The 23,803-nt window shown below is 40.1% G+C and overlaps 1 protein-coding gene and 1 pseudogene across 1 annotated transcript in view; one reads left to right on the top strand and one right to left on the bottom strand.

The window, feature by feature from the left end:
- MAPKAP1 (mitogen-activated protein kinase associated protein 1) overlaps positions 1-23,803 on the bottom strand; it is a 271,714-nt gene that overhangs the window by 209,775 nt on the left and 38,136 nt on the right. Inside the window, 4 exon segments of the mRNA XM_025359175.1 lie at positions 4,596-4,715; positions 4,717-4,737; positions 10,087-10,235; positions 23,658-23,747. Coding sequence (XP_025214960.1) covers positions 4,596-4,715; positions 4,717-4,737; positions 10,087-10,235; positions 23,658-23,747 — 380 coding nt within the window.
- Positions 10,787-10,886, top strand: LOC112608824 (annotated as a pseudogene).

The following is a 23,803-nucleotide window of genomic DNA, read 5'->3' as shown; positions in this document are numbered from 1 at the left end:
ACCATTCTGGGCTTCATTATAAGAGTGACCAAAGCTGAATTCCCTGGCCTGTAGGAATACAACTGAAATTTGGACAAACACACCAAATATAAGAAACCGGCTGAGATCCAAGCGGTAGACAGTACTCACCTACTATTCATCTACAGTGACCATCACATTTGCTCTCCAGTTTGTTGCTCGTGGTTCTGTTCCTCTGCTCGGTCAGGTGCACCTAATGTCATGGACCACTGTCATAGTCCTCAGCACTGGGCACGACCATTCATGTGAAGTATAGTTTCTCCACTTGATGGCCATATGGCCGCTCTTGTCTTTAAGTTCCCCGAGGGCAGTTAGCCCCATCTTATTTATCAGTGCATGGTACAGAGCTGGTATGCAATAAATGTTTGAAATGAGCCAGTACAGTTTGGTTCCCTTTTAAATAATGTATTCAATGGATAAAGATGTATGAACGAATCCACTCTGCACACCAGGAAAATCAATGAAATAGACAAACATTTGTGAGACACACACCAGATTCTATGTTTTGAAAGCATTCCCCTTCCCCAGTCCCAGTATCTTTTTTTTTTTTTTTTTAACATGTAAGGAAGTTAAGGCTTACAGTAACTTGCCCAACCCATATAACTGATAAAAAGATCTAAACCAGTCTGTCAGGTTTCAAGTCCACTGGTAAAGGAAAACCTTTTGTTTTTAAATTTTAAAAAATTTCAAACATTAACTGTTTTTGTTTTCGCCTAACAATGACTGCAAGAGTCTAGGAAAAAGAGCTGTGGTACTGGAATAGGAGAAAAAGGAGCTGAATATCAGCTCTGATACACACTAATGGGGAATCCTGGAGCATGTCACTTTCTCTCTCTCTGCCTGTTCCCTCACCTGGAGCTAACACTCCCTAGATCACTGTTCTGTTAGGATAATTAAGAGGGAAGTTCCAATGTATATATAAAAGATTAACTCTTCAAAAGTTGTAGTTTTCCCATCTGTACCTCCCTACATCTCACTGATGTCAATCACCTCCCTAATCACGAAACTCTGGAATCTTAAAGCCAAAAAGAATCCAAGAGGTCATCTAAGCCACGTTCCTGGTTCTAAACATGCAGAAATCAAGGCTCAGAGATGAGAGATGACTTGTTCTACATCAGAAAGAAAGAACTGCATAGCCAGGACTAACACTCAAGTCTTCTGATTCTCTGTCAGTGTTCCTTCTACCACATGGCCTAGTTAGTAGTCCTGGAAATCAAGTTTCCATTTTGTGAGTATGAATGTCATTAATGAAAACAAAAATCTCGGCCCGGCACAGTGGTTCAAACCTGTAATCCCAGCACTTTGGGAGGCCAAGGCGGGCTGATTACCTGGTCAGGAGTTGGAGACCAGCCTGACCAACATGGTGAAACCCCGCCTCTACTAAAAATACAAAAATTAGCCGGGCATGGTGGTGCATACCTGTAATCCCAGCTACTTGGGAGGCTGAGGCAGGAGAATCACTTAAACCCGGGAGGCGGAGGTTGCAGTCAGTCAAGATTGCACCACTGCACTCCAGCCTGGGCGACAGAGTGAGACTCCATCTCCAAGAAAAAAAAAAAAAGAAAGAAAGAAAAGAAGAAAATAAAAACCTCTGAGAATTAGAACACCTGGATTCCATGCCCAGCTAGGTGACCCTAGGCTGTCATTTGATTTCTCTGGATAGAGGTCTTCAAGATAGTAAAATCAGGGCCTCATTCTTTGAGGGAGAAGACAATCTCTCCACGGCAAATCATGCAGAGCAAAGTACCCCATGATGAGAAGGCTGAATGTAAAATCACACCATTCCTAGTACCCTCCATAAAGGATTGTCTCCTGGGCTAGACCTCAGTGCTTGATATTCATTCCAACCAGATTCCCTCTACTAACCTGGTAATTGATCAGGTAGTGAGAAGGTAGTACGATAACAGCAATCTCATTGTAACAAAAATACGTCCATGTTGTTTACTTCTTAGTCCCCTAACCTCCAAGAATTACAATCAACATGTCTTAAATGACACCTGACATCCTCCTCTTTAAAATTACTCTCTTGAAAATAAAAGAATAAAATTATCCTGTCGTTTTCTCCTCTGAATGGCCTGGTGAGTCAGGCTGGGCATCTGAGCGCACATCCCTGTCATCTGAGAGGAAGTGACTGATGGGAGAGGAAGTATCTGGAAGGTGACTAACGTCTAAAGGCAATTCCTTAGCCAGTTCCAAGGCTGGCTGACAAGCAAGAACAAAGAAGAGGCTTCTTGCTCCACTCTCACCTCAGAGAGCACTACCTCAGATTCCCCAGACACAAACCAGACAAGTAGGGTATATCCCACCTCCCAAAAACATGTATAGTGTCTTCAAGGACATGGTAACAGACTATGATCTGTGGTCAGCAAGTCCAAAACAGCTGCCAATGGGAATGTCCACCTCATCTTTGGCCCTCTTTCAGGGCTTCCTAATTCAGGGATGGTCTCATTATCCATCCAGCTCCACAAGCCAGACACAGACCAGGAAATCATCCTTCAAACCCCCCTCTAACGCTGTTCCCTACATACATCATCAAATCCAACCACTTTTGCCTATTACTAAACATCTCTTGAATTCATTCACTCCATCTTCATCCTAACAAGCCAGCCCAAGTTACCACTCTCTCACCCAGAGCACTGCAAAAAATGTCTTGATTACTTTCTCTATCCTCACAAATCCTTCTCAGGGATATACTCCGCAGCACAGCCCCAGGGGTCTTTTCAAAACAGATTTGATTACCTCACCTCCCCATTTAAATCCTTGTTCAAGGCTTCCCCGTGCCATTAGGTTAAAAAGAACACCTCTACCAGTCATACCTGGTCTTCCCCCAGAGCTTCACCTTTCACTACCATCTATGTCACCCTAGGGCTCCTGTCACATAACTTTCTTTTGGTTCCTCAAAATTGCCAAATTCCACTTGCCTCAGACCTTCTGTTCCTTCTTTTTCCTCCGCCTGTTCTTAATTAGTTCTTACTAATCCTTTAGCTCTCAGATCAAAAGATTTTAACCCAAGCCTGACAAACATGTTCTTTCCATGGCAAGAGTCTGCCTTCCTTCGAAAAGCCTTAAACCAATGGTGAATTCTACCTCATGGAATTTTCAGAAGATGGCTCCACAACAAAGGAAGCCACCACAGACTGGCAAGGTTCACAGCTAACTGCAGAAATGAGGCCTAGACAGAGAGCTCAGAGTGGAAGAAGTTAGTTTTAAGAATTCAGCATAGAGGATTTAACTTCAGAGTAAAATGCCAAACAATTTTGTTGTGATTCCTGTTTAACTCATTATGAACTGACCATCAAGACAAAAATCCCAATGTCTTCCCTTGGGATTTTCAGTATAACATAAAGCAACAGGAGAGAGATAATGTAATGGTAAGGGGGAAATAATCTCACAAAGAGATGTCTTTAATGAAGTTGAGGCTTCTTTTTCAGACACCATCTTGCTCTGTCACCTAGGCTGGAGTGCAGTGGTGCAATCACAGCTCACTGCAGTCTCAACCTCCTAGGCTCAAGTGATCCTTCCGCCTCAGCCTCCCAACATCCTGGGGTTACAGGCATGAGCCACTATGCCCAGCAATCCTTCTATACCATATACCAGAATATGTAAAAGGTAGTGAATATCTAATCTCCATCTTCTTTTAGAAACAGACTAACAAAAACTGATCTATGAAAGGAAGACTAGCAAAATACAGTCACAGAGATAAATATAGCCAAGAGAATAACTGCTAAAATCATGTTGAGACTTTTCTTTAAAGAAGTATGTAGGTTGGGTGCAGTGGCTCACACCTGTAATCCCAGCACTTTGGAAGGCCAAGACGGGCAGATCACCTGAGGTCAGGAGTTTGAGACCAGCCTGGCCAACATGGTGAAACCCCATCTCTATTAAAAATTCAAAAATTAGCCGGGTGTGTTGGCTGGTGCCTGTAATCCCAGCTACTCAGGAGGCTGAGGCAGGAGAATCACTTGAACCTGGGAAGCAGGGGCTGCAGTGAACTGAGATGGTGCCACTGCACTCCAGCCTGGGCAACAGAAAGAGACTCTGTCTCAAAACAAAACAAAACAAAACAAAACAAAACAAAAGCATGTACGTGAAGCCACTGAACAAGTGAGACAAATAGCTCCTAATTCAAAATACAGTCACTCTAGATTTGTTTCTTACTGGGCACTAAGCAAGCAAAGTCCTGGAGAACTCTTACTGAAAGGAGCAGTGGTGGACTTTCAGTATTATGCAGCCAACTTCTTTCTTCATTCATGGTTACCCCCGCACCCCCACCAGCTGGGTAGGGGGTGAGGGTAAAGGAGAAGGAAGTAAGGCCAGAAGACCCTTAGGCTCAAGGCCAGTGCCTCAGCTCAGGCAGCATTAAGTAAAAGCTGCCTTCTAGAAACACAGCCAACACTAAAAAGCCCAGGCTACATTTTTTTTTTTTTTTTTTTTTTTGGAAAGAGATCCAGAAGCAAACATAGTTTAACATATTAGAAGGGACCATTCCCACAAGAATAGCACATTTTCCAAGTTCAGATGAGGTGCCTTTTCCGCTAAGGGCAATTTTTCTTTTTACATGATTTCAATTCGCTGACCTTTTCTGAGTTTGCAACATTTCTCGGTGGCTTCATGCTTTTCTGAAAAGTTTTAAGTGACTTTCTTTGAAGAGAGCTATTTAATGCCAATGATTGTAGAAAACATTTGTTCATAATTATCCAGACATAGACTGGAACAATGCTGAAACAAGAGCAGCATGCAAAAATGTATTTAAGGACTATCATCCCAAAATGCTGCTAAAAGCTATTAACCAGTATGTGTTAATTGCCACAGCATTCATATTAATTTTCACTTCAGGCTCGACATTGTGGAATATTTCCCCTGATACATTTTAAACAAAGTTTAATTTAAGGAACTGCTTCTATCAACACTTATGAAAATTAACAGCCAAGCAATTAGCACTCATGAATTATCCCTTCCCCCATGCTCTCTGCAGCTTCCCTGTTAAAACAGTTTCTAACTGAGAAATGGTTACTTTCTAACAAGTTAACACAATCAAAGTCACAGTTGTCTATATGAACCAGAACTGGTTCGTTCTTTCAAGCACTTGTCAAGTCAAAGATTCCCCTTATATTTAGAAAATAGTATTTAGCGAGGCCCAAAAAGTAGGATATTTAACATTCTAGAAACTGCCAAGCAATCACCAATATTGAACCATTTTCTCACCCAAGGTTTAAAAAAAAAATAGCCATTCCCCCACCCACCCAAAGGAAGTAATTACTTGTCTCAATCTTCCTAGTGAAGGACGAGAACCCCACTGGATTCCCTGAACTTCAACGTGCAGACCGTTTTCACCCCCACTCTGCTGTACTTCTTCTTTAAGACACTATTCTAAAATCCCGGCTTTTACAAACACATTCCCTCTCACTCAGTACTGTCAACCACATAATGAAGTACGTGAGAGAGACATCGTCACTGTCCCATCGTCAGTGCCGTGTCACCCCTTTACAAAGAGAAAGCAGCAGAAGTGGAATATTTGTTTCCTATGTGCTACACATCCTGCTCATTTCATCCTCCTGAGGAAGATACACAGTCATCATTTCTTTCACCTATCAGGACTGGAACTTGTAGAGAAGAAACATTTTTTCCTTCTACCCTTGTAAATGCTTGGCTGAGGCCCCTGTAACAAGAAACAGAGTAACAAAAGACAAGCACACAAATTTATTTAACCTAAATTTTACATGGTATAGAGCCTTCATAAGAAAAGACCCAAGAAACCGTTGGTTAAATCTGAGAGTTTTTACATTAAGTTTGACAAAAAGTGGAGAGTCATGTGGAAAATATAACAGGATGAAGGTAGGAAGTAAGTGTTGTCAACTGCAGGGAAATTTAGCAAAGCCTGTTCTTTAAGATTCATCTTCGGAGATGAGGATGCTCCTTTCCTCCAGGCAGAGGGAGAACACATCTCACATGAGGGCCTTGTGACCTGCTTAGGGGAGATGGGCAGGGGAAGATCAGAGTTATTCCTGCCATTTCTCAAGTTCCTTCAGCTTATGATACTCAATGTTCCAAGATGCCACATTTTGGGGTAGTGTATCCTGAACCCCAAGCTTCATGAGGTTAAGTAGCTAGCCTGATGTCACACCATAAGTGGAGCCACGGGGATTCGAACTGAGGCTTTACTACAGAATAGGTCGCTTTACTAAATGATGCTGCCTTTCACTGTGCTAGATGCTTCATCCTAGCATTATCCTATTTCATGGTCTCAGGAGCCTTGTGAGGAACTCACACTCATCTCCTTTCAGAGGTGAAAAAAACTGACTGAGATGACACAACTTGCTAATCAGTCCCCCCCCCCACCCCGCTTCTTTTTTTATTAGTAACTGTATTGACAGGAAATGGGTACTTGAACTTCTGATGGTCTACTAAGGATAATATCTGCAAATGTAATTTGACCAGAATAGTGATAATGTGCTAGCAAAAGAGTCTCAAGAAAGTGATACGGCATAAAATGGATAGGGTTAGATTTCCTTCTTAAAACATAACCTAATCTGAAACAGGTGGAGAAACAGGGCAGAAAATCCACATATTTTGAGGCACTTAAATCAGTGCTGAATGTCTACTGCCTCTCAGCAAAGCCCACTCCCCGATCACCTCAAAGCAACCTCCTGTCACAACCAACAGCTCCCACATCCAGTGAAATCAGGACCGGCACAAGAAGTTTTCCAATTGTCTCAACCTCTAGAATAGAGGTTTTGTGTTGTTAATGAGGCTATTCAGGGGTTCCATTCTCAACAATGCTTAAGAATTCAGGCAGATGCTTGAGGCTGGTTTTGCGGGTCTGACCAAAGCATGCCCTAAAACTGCTTGGCAATCAACCTTGAACTTTTTTCAAATGATCAGTAAACAGTTATTGATAATGCAGACTCTAAAAGAGATCACAGACAGCATCACCAACATGCTAAAGAAACAGTATCAACATGATACACCTGACCCCCAAAATTGTCAAAATTACAAGGCACACATGCCTAAGTACAGCCTTTCCCTTTCAGTTTCATGCCTTAAAAAATTATTAGCTAACCACAATTTTAAAAAGCTTTTTATAAAATTATTAACCAGCTACAGGAACCAAAAATTACTTGGAAATATTCACTTTAATTTAGAACAATAGTTAAGTGAGGCTCACCCTTAGAATCATTAAAACCAGCAATCCAGTTGGCACAAACTGCTAAGAACACTAGATGTGCCTGCTTGACTAAAATGTAACAGTAAAGCCATGGCAAAAGCAAAATCTTTTCTTCAAATCTAACACTAATCTTAAGAAGGATTTCACAGCAGTTAGTCTCTTGAGGAAATATATAATTAAGTAGTTTTTTAGCATATTTAATTAGACCCCAAACTCTTCCCTGTCCCCTTCTCTCCCCAATTATGTACTATTTGCCCAAGAGACCTAAGCAACTCAGTTAATTATGTAAATAAGGCAAGAGTTATTCCCAAGAAAAGCATTGTGAATATTTGTAGGAGGGAAAAAAACTGTACATATTTTAGAGGCTTTAACAAACCTTTGTGGAAAAAAAAAATAGGAGTATCAAAATACGTAGCAAACCCTTATACTTGAGGCAAAAAGCCTGGCGTTCCAATGATAAGACAGTGAATCATTAAAACAAGACACTCATTTCATTTCTTAAATGTGAGCCGAATAAAAATAAAATAATTTTAAGTTACAACAGTAACAAAAATTTAGTGCTGAATGTCAGATGATTTATGGGAAGAATCAATCTGGAAATTATTAGAGTCGACTCTCACAGAAAAGGCTTTATTATCAAGGGGTTGACATGATCTTAACTCTAGAGGCAGCCATGGTGCTGTTATAACTACTACAATCCCATTATTATGCAATCACAAAATGCTAATTTGATCATTTTGAGGTGTTATTTGAATAGTCATTTTAATTTCTAGGTTACAAAAAGGCTTGACTCAAGTATAATTCTCTATTAATCATTGAGATGTCATTGTATATCATATTGATGCATTTCACAAAGATAAAGAAAGACTAATTTAATATGTACAGTACAATATCCTTCAAATATTAGCCATTTTCATTACATATCTGCCAAATGCATCAATATTAATAGATGAGAACAAGGGTTTAATTGTATTTTAGCAATTGTAATATGTAAGATAATAATACAATAGCATCACATAAGATAGACTTATCAATATCTAAATCTTTCTTAATCAATGCATAATGGTGATTGCTCTGCACTCACATCCTTTGTGGATTACAAATGGTCTTGCTATGACAAAAGCATTGAGAGTCTTCAGTGTAAACACACATCTAGCGAGAATAATTCCTTTGTGACTAAGGAAATGGTTTACTTTTTATTTTCCTGCTGGTACTTCAGAAGTTAGATATATACACACCAAGCAGAGTTCACAACCTTGTGACAAATCCAAACCTAAGTAATTAACAATAAAGTCTATGGGATAAAGAGAATTCTAGAGTATTTTAAAAGATCTGGTTTTTTTTATATCTATAAACACATTATCACACATTAACTATTCCAGAAATTACATCCTCAAACAATGAGATGGTATCAAGCAATGGAAGCAAATAAATTCCAACTGCTTACCCTAATCCCAACAATAACTTCTCACATGTCTAAATGAATCCATTGTAGTATTTTTTTAAAAATCCTATATAGTCCAACTCGCCATTTTCCAGAGGCTGACATTCCTGTCCCCTGGGGGAACTCCTTTCTCTGTGCTCCATTCCACAAAACAGGAGAAAGAGAAGCTTTACATCAATACAGTCTGTAACTTACTAAAAGTGCTCTCAGGTGTTTTTTGGAGGAAACTTCCTGAGCATATTAGGATCTTTATATTATTGATGCATTTTGTTTCTAGTTTTTGCTCTTCTCGCCCGGAAACATCAATAACCTCATGTGCCGATGGCCACACATGCTTACTTAAACCTATGGAAACCTGCTGAATTGTAGGAAGTAAAAGTCTTTCGAAGAGAAAACATCTCTGCTCAAAGAGGACAACTGACAGAACCAGCTCATGAAAAAATAAATAAATAAATAAAATTCAAGCAGAAGCAAAAAGCTGTATGTTTATTAACTGCAATGGCATTGAAATAAGACAGATTATACATGACACCTCCAGGCAAAGAGCTATCACTCAGCACTCCACAACACTGCCAGACAGCAAACATCACGGCAATAAATACAAAAATCAACCGCTACTGTCTTCTGAACAAGGCCCTGCTCAGGTCAGTACAGAGACACAAGAAGGCAGGGATTGGGGGAAGGGGTGCTGCACATGAAACTAGGATCCACCTGAAATAGTGGCCATATTTCTAAAAGGAAAACAAACACACTTTAATTTTATAACAGCAAACTGTTAGCACAAACAGGCAAAAAACAAAGTTAGCCTCCATAGCAAGTGTCAAGATCCCCCTACAGTGAAATACTGAAATGCAAGCAATAGCCTAGGATTCTGAAATGAAGCTCAGATCTCAACAATTTCTACAATTATAATAAAGAATGAGCCAAGACAATGCAAACTGCCTCCCAGAACCACTTTCAAGGCTTTCCCAACACAATTAGACCTTGATTAATCACAATCTAACTAATCCAACTTCTCAAGTATACTTAGGAGATAAAACAGATTAAAAATATACACATATATATTTCTCTCTCCCTTCCTCCCCCTCCTCTTTCTATCCTATATATAAATATACATACACCTATAAACATATATATACTATACATATATAAGTATATATACATTGGGGAGGATTAAAATACAACAGTCCTGAGATATCTATACACAGAGAAACAGAGAATGAGAGAGCACAGGACTGTTTTTGTTTTAATCCTCCCAAATATATTACTGTGGAAACAATACTGAACCCAAATTCATACCTTTACATCAACAGTCTAAGAAAATGTGGAGTGACATTCTGTAACTGTCAACTGACATTCTATGAAGCATTTCTGAAACCCTAAATCTAATAATAATACCAACAACAACTCCACTCAATTACAGTTTTACTTAAAGGGACAAAGTCTCATTTTTACTTACCTTGCCATCAAATTTGGAATACTCATTAAAGGGGTTATTCAGCTGCAGAGGGCACTGTTCTAGGCGTACAGATAATATTGACTGCTTTCCAGAAATTGGAGGCTTCTCTTTGAGAGACTTTTTTTCAAACAGTGACTTTAACTCCTGGGCTGTGACACAAGAGGAAGAAAAACATCCTGTGATTACACAGAGACAACTTGTCCACCTTCCCTAAAAAGTCTTCCTTAGAACCTGAAGGAAAAAGCATCCAGAGGCATGTTCAGGTCGGATGTATGCAGAAAGCCCCACAATATACTGTGCACTGAAAAGGCAGAGCACAGAAAAACGTGCAGGCCAGGATAGTCAATTTGGAAGGAGAAGGGGTTAAGGAGGGGGGAGAATCAGACAAAGCAACAACGGAGCCATTTTATAAGAAGAGCACTCACAGCCAGGAGACCTAAGCTTTGGCCCGGCTTTGCTAAGAGCAAGCTATGTGATAGTGAACACTTCTCTAAATCTCTCTGGGCTTGTCAAACTAGATAATCTCAAAGATCTCTCCTGCCTCTAATATTATGTGATTTTGGAATTCTAGTTCTTCAAGGTCAAGATCTACATATTAATCCTCTAACACTCTCCAGTTGCACCTTGCACAAACTCTTGATGCCAAAGATGAAGAGGGGAAAAAAAGAAAGGATATTTATAGTAACAGTAGCTAACATTTATTGCTTCTTGGCCTTTTGGCTAAGATCAAGTGTAGTAACAGTAGCTAACATTTATTTAGCAAGTCAATATATCTCATTTAATCCTCATAACAAGCCTTTGAGGTAGATACTAGCATTATCTCAGATTTGGCAATGTGGAAACAAGCTTAGAATATTCTGATTAGCCCTGGACCACACAGCTAATAAGTAACAGAACTAGAATTTGCACCTGACCAAGGTTCTTATACATTAGGGCACTAATGAACAAGGTAAGACTAACTCAATAAATTTTGTTGCATGAATGAATGATTGAAATAATTCAGATTATTATTAAATCTGAATCGTCAGTTCTTATTCATTAGTGAACCAAGACAAGTTTCGTATCTTTTCAAAGATCATTTAATTCTCTAAATCAATTGGAATATTAATCAAGGTGGTGGTAGCTAGATGATAAGTGACTATCAGGAAATGTCCACACTTAAAGTTTTAAAATAAATCAATCTGAGACTTTAAAATCTGCAATAAACATGTTCAACCCCATTCCACTTTAGCATTGTCAAATTAAACCAAGAGAGAGAACAGAACTCTGTAACAGTCACTTAGAACTTCCAAAAAAAATGTAACTGCAGCTGGGCACCATGGCTCAAACCTGTAATCCTAGCACTTTAGAAAGGCAAGATGGGAGGATCACAGGAGTTCAACATAATCAACATATTAAACACAGATTTGAAGAGAATTAGACTATAATTTGATTAAAAGTAATATTTTAAATATGGGAAGTACTTTTCTACCTGTAATCTATGACCAGTTTCATGGTTATAATTGGGAAAGAAATGATCCTTTATTAAGCATCTGTTATGAGCCAGGATCAATACTAGATATTTTCCTCACCTGGCACAGTCACAGTCTTCACAGATGCTAAGAGAGATGTTACTACTAGCTCCATGAAGAAACTGAGGAATCCCAAACTTAAGTAATGTATAGACTTCACACAGCTGTTACCAACAGGGTTCGGTGCAAGGTGATGCTATGATTAACCCATTCATTCTCAGATATTCACACTCAGACCTCTCTCCTCAACCTAACATCTCCTCCCCTCTTCCTCCTTTGTCAAGGCTTGGAGAACACAAACAACCAAAGAGAACTTTTGCATGCTCTCATCTGCTTTTCTATCTGCCTGTCCTCCTATTACCATGGATGAACTCCCTCTGCCCTTACCTTACGCCAGCCCTTCCTTGTGCACTAGATCCCATCCCTCTTGCCAATTCATGAACAACTCTCCAGCAATTCTCTTCTCTCTCTTCCATTGTCACTTTTTCTCTTACTGAATTAGTCACATTGGCACACAGTACTGAAACACTGCTCATAAAAAAAAAAAAAAAAAAAAAAATCTGCTCTCTATCCCATACTCCCTCCCTTCTGGTTACTACCATATTTTTTTCCTTCTTAAAATGTCATCTATATTCTTTCTGTCCAGTACCTCCACTTCCATTCAATCAAATCCACTCCCAGTAGGCATATTCAGGTCACACTACTCCACCAAAGCAGCTTTCATCGAAGTCACCAATGATCCCTTTGTTGCTAAATCTGTTGGTCAATTTTTAATCCTCATCTTACAAGATGTCTTGGCAGCATCTGACACGGTTCATCACTCCCTCCTGTTTTAACATTTTTTTCACTTGCTCCCCAGGACTCCACTCTATCTGGCTTTTATACTGTCTCTCAGGCTACTCCTTCTTGGTCCCTCTGCTGATTCATCTCATTTCCCCCTTGAATCACTGGTATTTCCCAAGGCAAGCACTTGGACCTCTTCTCAATCTACATTCACACCACTGGTGATCTCATCCAGTCATATCCTTTTAAATACCATCGATAAGGGGCAAAACTAAATTGTGGTGACATAAATCAGAACAATGCTTGCCTCTGGGGAGTGGAATGACTGAAAAGGAGCACCAGGGAACTTCTTTGGGGTGACAGAATTGCTCTATACTTGTCTGGGATGCTAGTTATATAAATGTATATATCTGTCAAAAGTCATTAAGCTGTACATTTAATAGCTGTACATTTCACTATATGTAAAGCATACCTCAAAAAAAGTAAATAAATAAAAAGGGAAACCCCAAGTAAATATCCTGTATATGCTACTAACTCTCAATGGTTATTTTTAACCCTAAACACTCCCTGAAATTATAGACATCCAACTTTCTACTGGACACTTTCACTTGGATGCCCACCAAGCACCTCAAGTATTACCTATCCGTAACTAAACTCTTGATCTTTCCCTGAAGCTCCCATTCCCACAATCTCCTCAGTTAATGGCAATTCAGTTCTGATAGGCCAAAAACTTGGGAGTCATCCTGACTTCTCACATCCTACATCCTACCCATCAACCAATACTTCAAAAGCTATTCAGAACCGCGGCAACCGCCAGCACCACTGTATTATCATCATCACCTTCAAACCCGCTTTACTGTTTCTGCCCTTGCCTCCTCCATCCCGACGCTTGTTTCTTCCTGACATAGCCGCCAATATGAGTCTTTTAAAATACAAGTTACAAACTTCAGAATGAGGAGAAAACTTGATAAATCTGACCACATAAAAAGAAAACACTTTTGTATGGGAAAAAAGTAAAAAGACAAATGATAAATTAGGAAAGAATAAAGGTCAATATTCCTAATATATAAATATTCTGAAAATAAAGAAGACACTGAACAACACAGATAGAAAAATAAGACAAAAAATATGAAATGTTCACAGAAAAAGAAATGTAAACAGCTCTTAAATGGAAAGATTCTCAACCACATTCATAAGAGACATGCCAATTAAAACTACATTTCACCAGTTTGGCAAAAATATAAAAGTTTGAGGCTCTGAGGACATGGACACTCTATATGTTACCGGTGGGTAACAGCAAAAGTCCTATGAAAGGGAATTCAGAAGATCAAGGAAAATCGTATCTTCTTTTACCCTCTGACCCAACAATACCACTTAGATACATTAGTAAAACAAAATCTTTAAAAATATGCATAAAACTATTCCCTGCAGTGCCATTTGCAAAAGCCTGAAAACAATCAAACATCCCTGACTGGGGCATGGGTTGGCACTGGTACATCTGTATCATAGAGTAGTATGCAGCTGTAAAATGGAATGAAGTTTATCTCTATATATATTGCTCCAGAAAAATCCTCAGAATATATTACTAAATGAAAAAAATTACATATTGTACAAAACAGTATGTATAGTATGTTATCTTTAATCTAAAAAAGGGGGATATAAACATAAATATGCTTATATATAGTTTTAAAGGGACAAAAAACTGTTTTAAAAATGACTATAAAAGAGTGAAGGGAACAGAACGTGAAGCTAGATTTCTCTGACTTTATCTTGCTTTATGTTTTTGACTTTGAAGCCATTTTAAATAATTATAAAAGAAAATTAAAAGTATAACCTCTAAAAACAAAGGCAAAATGAAATAAATGAACCTAAGTATAATAATGACTTGGCAGATTAACCACAAAGTGGGGAATTATTTTAAATAACTTTGTTACTCAGCAAATGAGCCAATTTCTTCAACAAATAAATTATAAGAAAAAAAGTGAAAGAGAAGCTATAGATTAAAAAATGAGACATTAACCAAAGTAGTAGATGGATTTTAGAACCAAACATGAACAAACCAATAGGGGAAAAAGAAAAATTTGAGATGATTTGGGAAATAATGAACAATAATTGGATATTTAATAATATTAAATAAGTATTTCTTGGCCAGGCACTGTGGCTCACAACTATAATTCCAGCACTTTGGGAGGCCAAGATGGGCAGATCACTTCAGCCCAGGAGTTCAAGACCAGCCAAATCCCATCTCTACAAAAAATGCAAAAATTAGCCAGGAATGGTGACTTGTGCCTTTAGTCCCAGCTGCTTGTGAGGCTGAGGAGGAAGAAACGCTTGAGCCCAGGAGGTTGAGGTTGTAGTGAGTCATGTTCATGCCACTGCATTCTAGCCCCGGTCAAAGTGCAAGACCCTGCTTCAAAACAAAAATTTTTTTTCTGACAGGGCATGGTGGCTCACGCCTGTAATCCCAGCACTTTGGGAGGCCGAGGTGGGTGGATCACGAGGTCAGGAGATGGAGACCATCCTGGCTAACACAGTGAAACCCTGTCTCTACTAAAAATACAAAACATCAGCTGGGCGTGGTGGCGGCGCCTGTAGTCCCGGCTACTCAGGAGGCTGAGGCAGGAGAATGGCGTGAACCCAGGAGGCAGAGCTTGCAGTGAGCCGAGATCACGCCACTGCACTCCAGCCTGGGCGACAGAGCGAGACTCCGTCTCAAAAAAAAAAAAAATGGCCGGGCGCGGTGGCTCAAGTCTGTAATCCCAGCACTTTGGGAGGCCGAGATGGGTGGATCACGAGGTCAGGAGATCAAGACCATCCTGGCTAACACGGTGAAACCCCATCTCTACTAAAAAATACAAAAAACTAGCCGGGCGAGGTGGCGGGCACCTGTAGTCCCAGCTACTCGTGAGGCTGAGGCAGGAGAATGGCGTGAACCCGGCAGGCGGAGCTTGCAGTGAGCTGAGATCCGGCCACTGCACTCCAGCCTGGGCGACAGAGCGAGACTCCGTCTCAAAAAAAAAAAAAAAAAAAAATTCTTTATAATATTATAAAGTTTTATTATGTGTTAAAAATACATCGTTTTATTATGTGTTAGAAATACAAAGTATTTAGGTATGAAATTATATAGTAGCTGGAATTTGCTTAAAAATCATTTGGGAGGGCCGGTAGTAAAATGTATACATTAAACAGGACCAGCCATGTACTGATCATTGTTGAAGCTGGCAGATGAGTGAAGGGAGTTCACTAAACCATTCTCTTTACTTCTGTTTATGTCTGAAATTTTCTACAATAAAGTTTTTTTTTTTTTTTTAAGGAAATTTAACTGGGGGAAGTCACATATCACATCACTACGCTGATCAATTCACCTCAGAGAAAAAATACAATTCCTTACCAAACCGTCCATGACTAGGAACCCCACTACTGACTTCTCTGATCCCACTCTTCCTGTGCTTACTGTGCTCTAACCAAAAGGCATCCTTCCTTGCTATTCTGTTTTTTGAATACACCAGGCACATTTCTGCCTCAGAATCTTTGCACTTGCTATTTCCTCCTCTTAAAACACTCATCCCCTGATATCTGCATGACTCACTCCCCCACTTCCTTTAGATCTCTGCTCAAACAGTACCTTCCTAATGAGGCCTTCCTTGGCCACCCTACACAAAATAGCAAAATTCTCTGCCTAGCATTCCTTATTCCCCTTACCTGGCTATATTCTTCTCCATGCCATTTATCCATTCTGGCATATTATGTTTACTGTTTATCCCCAGTCGAATATAAGCCCCCTGAAGACAAGGACTTTGTCTTGTTCACTATTTGTTGAAGGCATAATTTATTATTTTTTAATAATAAATATTTGTTGAATGAATAACTCTGGACCAGAGAAGTAGAAGAAGTTGCTGAGGTAGGGTATAGGAAGGGAGGACAGAGAGAGCACATGGGCAGAAAGAAGCCAAGACAAGATGGGGGAAGTCATGAGGGCCCTTCCTTCTGGTTCCAAGCCATTCATAAGGCAGAGTTATACTTCTTGAAAGCCCTCCTTGAAGTCGCTTTTTGTTATTAGCAACTGAAAAGTCCTAACCAATATAAATAGTTGGATTCGCCTACAAACACCAAACTAAAAAAAAATAGCCTGGAAATTTAATTACCATCAGCTTTATGAAAAAGCACACACTATAGCATTCAGAAGATGAGAATGAGTATTAGAACTTATGCATGGAACACGTTAGAACTGTAAGGATTTAGGGAGTGACGGGATACAAAACAAATATATTAATTAACAGATTTCGGCCAGGTGTGGTGGCTCATGCCTGTAATCCCAGCACTTTGGGAAGCCGAGGTGGGTGGATTACCTGATGTCAGGAGTTCGAGACCAGCCTGGCCAACATGGTGAAACCCCCATTTCTACCAAAAATACAAAAATTAGCCAGGTGTGGTGGTGGGTACCTGTAATCCCAGCTACTTGAGGGGCTGAGGCAGGAGAATCACTTGAACCTTGGAGGCGGAGGTTGCAGTGAGCCAAGATCACGCTACTGTACTCCAGCCTAGGCAACAAGAGCAAAACTCCGTCTCAAAAATAAATAAATGAAAACTAGAATTTAAAAAAACAGATTTATTTACAAAAGACCAATAACAAACTTATGAGGAAGAAGATCCTATTTATAATGGTAGGCTGGGTGTGGTGGCGTGTGCGTGTTGTTCCAGCTATTCGGGAGGCTGAGGCATGAGAATAGCTCGAACCCAGGACATGGAGGTTACAGTGAGCTGAGGTCGTGCCACTGCAATCCAGCCTTGGTGACAGAGCGAGACTCCATCTCAAAAAAAAAAACAAAATAAAGATACAATGGTAACACAAAATATGTGGAAATAACGTTAATAAGAAATGTAAAAGTATGGGATCTATATGGAGATAACCACAACATTTTATCTTTATGAACTACTTGTATACACAAAAAATACAAAAAAGATCATATGAAATATGATTTGAGGTTGGGCATGGTGGCTCACACCTGTAATCCCAGCACTTTGGGAGGCCAAGGCAGGAGGATTGCTTGAGTCAAGGAGTTTAAAACCAGCCTTGGCAACACAGGGAGACCCCGCATCTACAAAACACTGTAAAAATTGGCCAGGCAAGGTAGCATGCACCTGTGTGGCATAGTTACTCGGGAGACTGAGGCAGGAGGATTGCTTGGGCCCAGGAAGTCAAGGCTGCAGTGAGTCATGATCGTGCCACTGCACTCCAGCGTGGGTGACAGAGCAAGACCCTGTGTCAAAATATATACATATATATTTTTTATATTAAATATTGAATATTGTTTAAAATATATACACTCACATGTATAAATGAAATCTAAAATAAATACATCAAAAGGGTAACAACAGCAGTTGCCTCTGAATGTGAGATTACTGGTAACTTATTTTCATTTTTAAATTTTTTTCTACACAATTTCTTATTTTGCTTTTTGAGACAGGGTCGCCCTCTGTTGCCCAGGCTGGAGTGCTATGGTACCCCCATGGCTCACTGCAGCCTTGACCTCCTGGGCTCAAGTGATCCTCCCATCTCAACCTCCTGAGTAGCTGGGACTACAGGAGCACACCACCATGCCCAGCTAATTTTGTGTGTGTGTGTGTGTGTGTGTGTGTGTGTGTGTAGACGGGATCTCGCTATGTTGCTAAGGCTGGCCTCGAACTCTTGGGCTCAAGTGATCCTCCTGCCTCGGCCTCTCGAAGTGCTAGGATTACAGGCACGAGCCACTGTACCTGAATTTTTTTTTCCCCCAAACATAGAGGGTTCAGCAACTTCCCCAAACTCTGGCCATAGCTGACAGAGAAGGAAAGGAATAAGAGCCAGGCACGGTGGCTCACACCTGTAATCCCAGCACTTTGGGAAGCCATGGCAGGTGGATCACCTGAGGTAAGGAGTTTGAGACCAGCCTGGCCAACATGGTGAAACCTCCGTCTCTACTAAAAATACAAAAATTAGCCAGGCATGGTGGCAGGCACCTGTAATCCCAGCTACTCGGGAGGCTGAGGCAGGAGAATTGTTTGAACCTGGGAGGCAGAGGTTGCAGTGAGCAGAGATCGTGCTACTGCACTCCAGCCTGGGCAACAGAGCAAGATTGACTCTATAAAAAAAAAAAGGAACAAGAGAACACCAAAGACTCCTCAATATCCAAAACTTCAGAAGCAGCTCCTTTCTGCCAATGGTATGGGAGGGAGCAGAGCAGAATAGAAAGACTAAAGTCTTTGGAGTCAAACAATCCAGGAGGTGAATTCCAGCTTTACCACTTACTACTTGTAAGTAACTTGGGAAAGTTATTTGGCCTCTGAGCACCAGTTTTCTCACCTGTAAAAGAGACATATTAACAGCTAATTTGCTGGCTTTGAATGAAGATGAAATAGGCCAGGCACAGTGGCTCACACCTGCAATCCTAACACTTTGGGAGGCCGAGGCGGGCGGATCACAAGAGGCCAGAAATTCAAGATCAGCCTGGCCAACACGGTAAAACCCTGTCTCTACTAAATTTTTTTTTAAAAAACTTAGCCAAGCATGGTGGCACACGCCTGTAATCCCAGCCACTAGGGAGGCTGAGGCACAAGAACTGCGTGAACCCCAGAGGTGGATGTCACAGTGAGCCAAGACTGTGCTACTGCACTCCATCCAGCCTGACGAAAGGAGACTCTGTCTCAAAAACAAAAACAAAAACAAAAAAAGAAAAAAAGAAATAAACTTAGTGGCTAACATACTATACACTGAGCTGATTACTCATCAGAATCACCCAGGGAACTTTTGAAAACTGTAACTTTGTGGGCCCCAAGCCCCATCTACTAAATCAAGAATTCCATAGGTGAGGCCGAGAAATGTATAGAGAATGTTATTATAACATGCACTTTTGGATGCGTTTCTGATTTTTATACATCCATTGCATTTGGGAATCATTACTTAAGAAACCAATAATAGAAGTTACATAAAACATCAGGTACATGTAAATAACTGATATAAATAAGCTACATTGTTGTTTTGCATTATTATTTAACTTCATGCATAAGAAGCCTTATTTGCCAATTAGACTTCAAACTTCTTGAGGAGAGGATTCATGTAGTCCTCCTAGCACTCAGCATAGAATTATTAGCCGCACAGGAGTTATGAAAGAAATACTTGTTAAATAATTCAACTAGTAAGGGTAATAACTAATTATGTAAAGAATAAAATACCATTTTAAAATAACAAAATTAAAGATACTTCGATCGTAATATGACATTATTCCTAACAAAGCACATTTCTGATGACACCATCTTCGTATCTATCCATGCAGTTTTAGTTACAGGAATATTACAAGGATCTTACTCTAAGGTATTTCATTTATCATGTGGTCTCATGGCATATGGATCAGCAAGTTCATAAAGAACGGAGGTACGGACTAGATGGTCTCCACAAACCCTCCATCTCCTCTATGAAAAGACTGCCCTTTTGCTGTGTCTTAAAGGATAAACTGGATGTTGACAGAATAATTGTGAAAGACGAATACTTCCAGGGAGGTCATCCTGTTTAGAATGATGATTCTTCTAGTGGGGAATGAAATAAAACAAAGAAAAGAAAAACAAATGAAAGGATTTTAGCAAAGCATAAATAATAGAAAAAGAATGAGAGAATAAAGTTGGGTATGGTGGCACATGCCTGTAGTCCTAGCTCCTCAGGAGGTTGAGGCACTTGAATTCAGAGTTTGAGGCCAGCCTGGGCAACACAGTGAGACCCCCAATTCTTAAAATGAGAGAATGAATAAATAATTACCCATCCAAAATTCTCAATAAAAATCAAAAAGATTTAGATGTGGCATTTCTTGCCGAGACAGTACGTTTGTGGGAGATGTATAAAAATAGGATGGCTGCTCAGTTTGCCAGTTAGATGTTTAGTGGACTGCTGATTCCACTTTTCTAGCATGCTTTAATACACCCACAGCGCCAAGCTGAGGTTTAATGATAGGACCCAGCCTAAGGGAGAATCCAAAGACATTCTTTTGTGCATTGATGAGTTTCACTCTAACCATCAGGAATGATTACCAGGCAGGTTGCTGGTCTGGCCAGAACCAGGGGTAACAGTTCAAGCATGAACATACACATTAAAGAGCTTCTCCAGAAGTAAGATCACAGGCTCAATTGTCAAAATCCATGAGACACAGGAAAGGGAAGGAAACTGAAGGAGAGAAGTATAAGTACACTTCTATAATGGATAGTATGGTTACAAATGAAAGCAAAAGGGGACATAATTATTTCTCCAACATATTCTGTGAAACAATGAACAAAAATTAAAGTAGATTAGACTTTAAAAAATAAGTAGGGGAGCAAACAAAATCCTCTATTAGATGTATCAAAATTTAAGCTGAAGAACTTATTTCTAACATTGTAAAAGGGACTGATGCAACTATATCTGAGGTACTGAACTCACTGTATTTTTAGGTTTCAGACACAGTCTTGCTCTGTTGCCCAGGCTGAAGTGCACTGGCACGATTTTAGCTCTCTGCAACCTCCACTTCCCAGGTTCAAGCAATTCTCATGCCTCAGCCTCCTGAGTAGCTAGAATTACAGGCGCACACCACCATGCCCAGCTAATTCTTATATTTTTAGTAGAGACAGGGTTTCGCCATGTTGGCCAGGCTGGTCTTAAAACTCCTGACCTCAAGTGATCTGCCTGCCTCCTGGCTAATTTTTTTGTATTTTCAGTAGAAATGAGGGGCTGGGCGCGGTGGCTCACGCCTGTAATCCCAGCACTTTGGGAGGCCGAGGCAGGAGGATCATGAGATCAGGAGATCGAGACCATCCTGGCTAACATGGTGAAACCCCGTCTCTACTAAAAATACAAAAAACTTAGCCGGAAGCAGTGGCGGGTGCCTGTAGTCTCAGCTACTCGGGAGGCTGAGGCAGGAGAATGGCATGAACCCGGGAGGCGGAGCTTGCAGTGAGCCGAGATCATGCCACTGGACTTCAGCCTGGGCAACAGAGCGAGACTACGTCTCAAAAAAAAAAAAAAAAAAAAAAAAAAGAAATGATTTTTCACTATGTTGGCCAGGCTGATCTCAAACTCCTGGCCTCAAGTGATCTGACGCCGTGGCCTCCAAAAGTGTTGGGATTACAGGTGTGAGCCACGGTGCCTGGCCTCACTGTGTGCTTTATTTATAATTTTTTAAGATACGGAAGTGAAGAAGGCAAATAAAAATAAAGGGTGGCTGGAGAGACAGAGAAGCTTAGATAAACTGGCTCTGTATATACTGATCAAGAAGAGATTAATAAGAACTGCATTAAGATATATAAAAAATTTGAAGAAAGTGAATAAGATAAGTGATATAAAGTATTTTCAATCTGTATTAAATACAACAAAGAGAAACGTTACCTGGATCAACAGAGGGGCTAGCCTAGTGAGATTCTGAAAGTATTTAGAGTAAAAATAAAGAGAAATTCAAGAAGAACTACTTCATTTAAGGACAGTCAGAATGAGATATAAGGAAGAAAAACAAGCAATTGGGACTTCTGGTTCTACACAGTCATCACTTAGTAGCAGTCATGAAGAAAATCATACCTACTGAGGATACTCGAGTTTATAATCATAGTAGGAGAAATCAAGAAGCACTTTACAGAGTGTGATTTAGCGCAGAGAGACTGGCCTTTATATGCAGGCAGAGCTGAAAACAAAACATCTCATTATCACACTACCGTCCTTGTTGGGTAACTTTGGCAAGTTCATCAAATCCCTGAGCCTTTGTCTTATCTGTAAACAACAGCAATGATACCTACACCTTGCAAGATCACTGCATTAGAGGTAACGCATGTACAGTACCTAGTAGAGCACCAGGTAGGGGCTGCTATTAGTATAATAAATCTTAATATTATTAGTCTTATAATTATTATGTAACAATGGAGCCAATCCACAAATATTTATTAGGCATCCATTACATGCCAATATGATATTGGGAGGTGCTGGGAGGATACAGAAGACAGACTGCAGACATTTCTTTTAAAGGACAAAAAAAGAGAAAGTCTAGAAAACATGATATAACCACTATAAAATATTTTAATAGCATTTTATTTCTGAAATTGTTCTTCCCCAAGTCTTTTCTTCTTGCTGAGACTGAAGCTTTGAAAGTGTATAATATGACCAGCCTTTATACACATACTATATGAAAATATACAGCAAATGCTAATGATACCAGCAACATAATGGTTTTTACCCTAACGGAAAAGAATCTGCATATATGCAAAAAAGACTGTTACTAGGCCCACTAATGGGGCAAGGGAAAGTCTAGGTTGGAACTGCCAAGGGAAATCTATAACCTAGAAACTCATCCAAAATATCACAGGGGCTGGGCACAGTAGCTCACACCTATAATCCCAGCACTTTGGAAAGCCGAGGCAGGTGGATCACTTGAAGACAGGAGTTCGAGACCAGCCTGGCATGGTGAAACCCCGTCTCTACTAAAAATACAAAATTTAGCTAGGCATGGTGGTGTGCACCTGTAGTCCCAACTACTCTGGAGGCTGAGGCAGAAGAATTGCTTGAACCAGGGAGGCAGAGGTTGTAGTAAACCAAGATGGCACCACTGCACTCCAGCCTGGGCGACACAGCAAGACTCCGTCTCAAAAAAAAAGCAAAAAACAAAAAACAAAAATCGGCTGGGCACAGTGGCTCATGCCTGTAATCCCAGCACTTTAGGAGGCCATGGCGGGTGGATTACTGGAGGTCAGGAGTTCAAGACCAGCCTGGCCAACATGGTGAAACCCCATCTCTACTAAAAATACAAAATTAGCCAGGTGTGCTGGCATGCGCCTGTAATCCCAGTTACTCAGGAGGCTGAGGCAGGAGAATCGCTTGAACCCAGGAAGCGGAGGTTGCAGTGAGCCAAGATCATGCCATCGCACTCCAGCCTGGGCGACAGAGTGAGACTCAATCTCAAAAAAAAAAAAAAAAAAAAAAAAAAAATCATAGGGTACTCCTTGGCCTATATTTTTGAAAAAATATCAGAGAAAAGTACTGACATGACAGCTTATAAAAAATGTCCCCTGCACACATCAATCCCTGTGACCCAGCGTGAAGGGTGGCCAAAAAGCCAAGACCTAAAGAGCATATAGCTTCAGAGGGTCAAGGCACACAAGAGAAAGAGCCTAAAGCTCAAAACACAAGAGGTACCTGTCCAGAGGATTTAAAAGGATGAATTAAAAATAAAAGTTCTTACATAATAAACTAAATATATAAATCTCAAATTAAGAATTAAAATCATTTCCATTTACCTGATTGCTTAGAATTTCTTTCTTTCCACTGAATATTTTTGCATTTGATCTGGTTTTGTCTCTCTTTTCGGAGTCGTTCTAATCTTTGAGCTTGAAAAGAAATATTATAACTATAAGTTTGTCAATGAAAGTTTACCATAAACAAA

Source organism: Theropithecus gelada, chromosome 15 (assembly GCF_003255815.1).
Source record: "Theropithecus gelada isolate Dixy chromosome 15, Tgel_1.0, whole genome shotgun sequence".
Lineage (NCBI taxonomy): Eukaryota > Metazoa > Chordata > Mammalia > Primates > Cercopithecidae > Theropithecus > Theropithecus gelada.
The sequence above is the reverse complement of the archived record's forward strand: the minus strand, read 5'-3'. Positions and strand labels throughout refer to the sequence as shown.